Below are 5146 nucleotides of genomic sequence, written 5' to 3'. Positions count from 1 at the left end.
CGGCGACTTCACGGCGGTGGGGAGAGGTTGAGGGGAGAGGGCGAGGCGGCGAGGCTGGCGCGGCAGTGCCGCCGACCACAGGGGATGGAAGCAGGCGGCCTGGCCAATGGCAGCAGGCGGTTGGAGGAAGAAGAGCACAGGCGGCGACAATTTGTTTTTTGGAAGACGTAATCTGAAACGTTCATTTTTTATTTAACAGTTCAGATTAATTAACTGACAGAAAAGAAATTTCAGTGGACTGGCTCCCAGTCGTTCCCTTTTTACAATATAAGACGGTAGTTAGGATGATTTTATGCAATTCACTCCTCTTCTCTAGTCTAGTGTCAACTGTGAAGATGATTTTAGATCAAACGGCACGTTTGGTCCCCCCGTTCATTCGTTCTCTAGTCTAGTGTCGTCTTCGGCGGCGAGTGAAATGTTCCTCCGCTGCCAGAGCGAGAGAAACCCTATCCCCCACTCCAGATCCCAATGGCGTCGACACCTCGCCGTCTTGAAGCCCCGCCGACGATACTGCTCACGCTACCCGAGGAGCTTCTCGAGGAAGTCCTCGTCCGCCTCCCCGCGGCCGCTGACCTCGCCCGCGCCTCCGTTGCCTGGGTCTCCTTCCGCCGCCTCGTCACCGACCACCGCTTCCTCCGCCTCTTCCGCGCCCGCCAGCCGCCGCCTCTCCTAGGCATCGTTTCCCATCGATCCCACCGGTACCTGCCGCTGCTGCAGCTGGCCCAGCCGCCGCACCCATCCGCCGCCGGGGCGAGCACTTTCGCGGGCTCTCACACCGCTGACTTCGCGTGCTCCTTCCTCCCCTCCGCCGAGCGCTGGCATGTGCGTGACTTGCGGGACAGCCACATCCTCCTCTCTGGCGTCCCAGAGGGGAGCAAATTCAGTTGCCGCGTCTTGGTCAGGGACCTGGCCGTCTGTGATCCCCTGTACCGGCGCTACACCCTACTGCCTGCCATCCCCGACGACCTCGCCGCTTTAGCGCGGCAGTCGGACATGGGGCATTTCGAGCCCTTCCTAGCTCCTCCGGCCACCGAGGATGAGGATGGCATTTCATTCAGGGTTATTTGCTTGGCGCGCTGCACAACCAGGCTGGTCCTCCTCATCTTCTCTTCAGGTTCAGGTGATGGACAGTGGCGCGCTGTTACACTTGACAATTGGGTCAGTTTGCTCACAGGATTGGACAACCCGGCTCCAGGCGTCATGCCAGAATCGTACTTGTGGCCGCGAATGCGCCACTACGCACACGGATACTTCTGTTGGGCATTTTATCCGGCGAACAAAAACAAGTTGATCCTGCTCGACACACGCAGCATGAATTTCTCTGCTGTCAATCTCCCACCTGGCACCAGAAATACACAGGTTGCCATTCTGGGGGCAGGGGAAGGAAGGCTTGGGGTGTTTATCAATGAGTATTTGACACCTGAACTCAGGTATGCTGTGTTGCAAAATGATGGAGGTGGTGCAAACCAGTGGCTGCCACAAGGAAGGTTCAGTTTACCTGTAAACTATCGCTATATGCTCGTGGGTGTAGCTGGGGGATACTTACTCCTACAAGGGATCCGGAACCTGGGTATTCCGGAGACCCTTCGGCAGAAGTGATAGACTCGGAAGTTTTAACTCTGAATCTGAGGACTTTACAGCTTGAGTGGTTCTTGACGTCTCAGTTCAGCAACATAGGTTCTCATTTGTTTGCCGGTTTCCCACCATCGTTGTCTCCACCGTCTCTTCCACATGGTAACCTTGCTCTCGGTATTTGCAGACTTGTACTTTGCACTCTATAGGACTGTGGCATATTTATATATTATGCAGGTATTACCGTATTAGTAGTGTGCTATGTCAGTAATAATTGTTTTAGCAAGCTGTTATCCATGCAATTGAAAAGCTGTGGAACTTGGGACATCAAGAAGTATATGTTTCTCATCTTGGGGATATACTCATCATTGTTTTGAGACTATCATAATTATAAGCAAAGCAGGACCATAATGTTCTATTATGCCGGATTTGAGTTTGTATTAGCTACTTTCTTTGAAGTTATTTTGCCTTGTACCTTGCATGCTTGTACTGGTTATTATCCGTCCCAATTGATTGCATTGCTTAGTATCTTTGCAATAAGATTATATTGCTCGAAGCACCCAGTATTTTTCTTAACGTTGATTCAGATATGACGGATGCCTCCATTTCTGATTCAGATATGACAAACATCTCCAGTTCCGATATTGATGCCGCTGGGAGATGAAACCTTGACGTTATAGAGCAGCAACTTGGAGCTTATGTACTGGAATCGTCAGGCTCCGGTATTAGCAGTATCAGGCATCCGTGGAGATGTAGGCTTTTTTTCAGGCTTGTTTGCGGTGCCGAGTGTTGTGCAGCTCGGCGCTAACATGTTATAAAAGAATGCAAATCGAACCAGAATTAGGCAATTTCAGCCGTCCAAAACCTTGGTTCCTACTATCAGATATGCAATGTGACTAGAAGCAGAGTATGGCTTGAGGCAGAGTGTATACATGGCTGCAAATCGGTTCTACTATCTCCGTTGCTTTTTGTAAGAATTTGTGCAAGAGATACATACATACATGCATGGCTTCGTCTTACAAACAGGAACAGATTTACTGCAAAATGTTCTCTCGGACGAAAAAGAATCTACATATTCTGTTTGATGAAGTCTAGATTGAGCGTGTCGCGCACGATGAGGAACATGCTGACCATGAGCACCAGCAATATCCCCGACGACATTATCCTCCGCTCGATCTCACGGGGGATCTTCTGCCCGCCGCGGGCCGCCTCGAGAAGAATCAGCGCCAGCGTCCCGCCGTCCAACGCCGGCAACGGCAACAGGTTGATCGCCGCGAGGTTGAGGTTGATGATCGCCGCGAACTGGAACAGCCCGTCAGCGCTCGACCTCGCCACCTCTGCGCCGACGGCGATTATGGCGACCGGGCCTGACACCTTCTCCGCCGTCTGCGAGAAATTGAGGAACGTCTGCCGGAGCCCGTCGAGCACGGCCCCGCCCAGCGCCCTGAACTCGCGCACGGCGAGGACGGTGGCCTCGGAGACGTTCCTTGGGTGCACGCGCGTGGCCCGATAGTTGGGAGAAAGCTGCACGCCGATGCGCCCCGTCCCGTCGACGCTCGTGTCCGGCACGACAGTGAGGTCGAGGAACTGCTGCTTGTCCCCGGCCGCAGGCCCGGCTCTTGACACCTTGAGGAGGACCTTCTTGTTGGGGCTGGATTTGATGAGGTCGACCAGGGCCGGCACGGACGGGTCCGGCGCGGCGCCGGGGACGGCGAGGATGACATCGCCGGCGAGCAGCCCGGAGCGCGCGGCGGCGGAGCCGGGCACGACGTCGGGGACGAGGACGCCGGAGAGCAGCGCCTGGACGGGGACGCCGACGGTGACCGCCTGGGCGTAGATGATGAGGAAGGCAAAGATGAGGTTGGCGATGACGCCCGCGGAGACGACGAGGAGGCGGTCCGGGACGGGGCGGTTGCGGAGGAGGTCGGGGTCGTCGGGCGCGAAGCCGGACTCGGGGTCGTCGTCGGGGAAGCCGACGTAACCGCCGAGCGGGATGGCCCGGAGCGCGTACTCGACGGCGCCGAGGCGGAAGCTGGCGAGGGCGGGGCCGAAGCCGATGGAGAACTGGGAGACGTGGATGCCCCGGGAGGTGGCGGCGACGAAGTGGCCGGACTCGTGGACGAGCACGATGGACGCGAGGACCGACGCGGCGGACGCGACGGACTGGACGCTGGCGAGGAGGTCGGACGGGGAGGCCGCGACGGCGACGGCGACGGAGAAGGGCTTGTTGGCGAGGTGGGGATGGGGGTGGCGGTGGCGGCGCAGCGGGCCGGCGGCGAGGGAGGGCGAGTGGAAAAAGGGGCGGAATGGTGGCTTGGAGATAATCATGGTGAGAGGGGAGGAAGTGGATAATTTGGCATCCTTGGGAGCTTGGAGGTGTGGCCGGTTTGTTGGCCATGGCTGTGTGGTGTGGGTTGACGCAGGCGGGGCGACTGACCGCGGCCATAGCATTATGAGGAGTTTTGCTCAGCGAGCCTGTGTTACATGGTGATTGAGTGAGCTGTGTTGAGGCATGTCTAACCCAAGCCTCAAGAGGACTTAACTTCTTAAAATATTCGTTTTTGAGAGTTAAATCAGATCTAGTCGAATTCTCAAAAGTGTTAGGAGACGCGTGAGATGGCTCTTAGTTTTAAGCAGTGAAAACAACTTCTCAGTGGAAGAATACCCTTCCTCATGCGGCCGCCTCCCTCGCTCGACTGGCTTCACGCTGACACTATTCTTCTTTTACCCTCACGGCCTCCGCCTTCCCCCTTCCGGCACCATTAAGACTCAATCGCTACTAGTCCTCATCGTTTTAATCGGACGTGGATCCTCTGACTTTGTAATCCCTGTCATACCCTGTCATTGAGTCACTGACTAGGCACCCCGTTTCTTATCGCCGCTGCAGGTCCATGACCAAGACAATTGCTATCTTTAGTTAGAACCGCGGCGGCAACTTTGTAATATGACTCTGCAGTACTTCTGACATTATGCATGCTATTTTCCTGTTCGATTTTCCTTTGTATGTCCACCCTACGTTAACTGGGTAGGCTTGTCGGCGCGTAAACTCAGGGCGACATCTTCAGGACGGATCCCCATTGGCCTGCCAGGTGTGCTTGCTGCCGGGCGAACCACCTTACCGCCCTTAACGCGGCCGCTCGAACTGTCGAGCTTGACTCGAGTCAGAGTCGAGAGCGTTGCTAATTGCGGAAGGCTACCCTGCCGCTCTCGATGCGGCCGCTTGAGCTGTTGAGCGGACTCGAAACAGAGCAAGGGCGTTGCCAATTGCTGGCCGGCCCCTCTGCGTACATGCTTTCCATACATAGGCAGAATCTCCGAGGACGATAACCTTATATTAAGGAGGAAAGTTTAAAGTTTGGCATGACTTAGCTTTTTCGTCGCCGCCGTGACATCCTTCGTGCTCGCAGGCAGCGCCGCTCTCTTGGGCGCCTTCTCCTCCGGTGACCACAGCCGCGGGAAACCACTAGGCCGGCTGTTAAACCAGATTCTCACAATTGCGTGCCCCCTACCTGGCGCGCCTAGGATGTCGGTGGGAAACAACACCTATGGGATCACGAGGATCCCTTATGCGGTT

The 5146-nt window shown here is 55.8% G+C and overlaps 2 protein-coding genes across 2 annotated transcripts; one reads left to right on the top strand and one right to left on the bottom strand.

Moving 5' to 3' along the window:
* Positions 1 to 387: 387 nt before the first annotated feature.
* LOC119362574 lies at positions 388 to 2353 on the top strand. The gene is made up of 2 exons (XM_037627818.1): positions 388 to 1734; positions 2190 to 2353. Exon 1 carries the CDS (start codon positions 469 to 471, stop codon positions 1597 to 1599), a length of 1131 nt encoding a protein of 376 aa, XP_037483715.1. The 5' UTR covers positions 388 to 468; the 3' UTR covers positions 1600 to 1734; positions 2190 to 2353.
* Positions 2354 to 2499: 146 nt separating this feature from the next.
* LOC119362573 (probable membrane metalloprotease ARASP2, chloroplastic) lies at positions 2500 to 3996 on the bottom strand. The gene has a single exon (XM_037627817.1). It carries the CDS (start codon positions 3898 to 3900, stop codon positions 2641 to 2643), a length of 1260 nt encoding a protein of 419 aa, XP_037483714.1. The 5' UTR covers positions 3901 to 3996; the 3' UTR covers positions 2500 to 2640.
* Between the last annotated feature and the right edge of the window lie 1150 nt (positions 3997 to 5146).

The sequence above is a fragment of the Triticum dicoccoides genome, chromosome 2B (assembly GCF_002162155.2).
Source record: "Triticum dicoccoides isolate Atlit2015 ecotype Zavitan chromosome 2B, WEW_v2.0, whole genome shotgun sequence".
In the NCBI taxonomy this organism is placed as follows: domain Eukaryota; kingdom Viridiplantae; phylum Streptophyta; class Magnoliopsida; order Poales; family Poaceae; genus Triticum; species Triticum dicoccoides.
The sequence above is the reverse complement of the archived record's forward strand: the minus strand, read 5'-3'. Positions and strand labels throughout refer to the sequence as shown.

Excerpts from the sequence above, each read along its gene's own strand:
- LOC119362574 (XM_037627818.1), top strand. The coding sequence starts at position 469 with ATGGCGTCGACACCTCGCCGTCTTGAAGCCCCGCCGACGATACTGCTC.
- LOC119362573 (XM_037627817.1), bottom strand. The coding sequence starts at position 3,900 with ATGATTATCTCCAAGCCACCATTCCGCCCCTTTTTCCACTCGCCCTCC.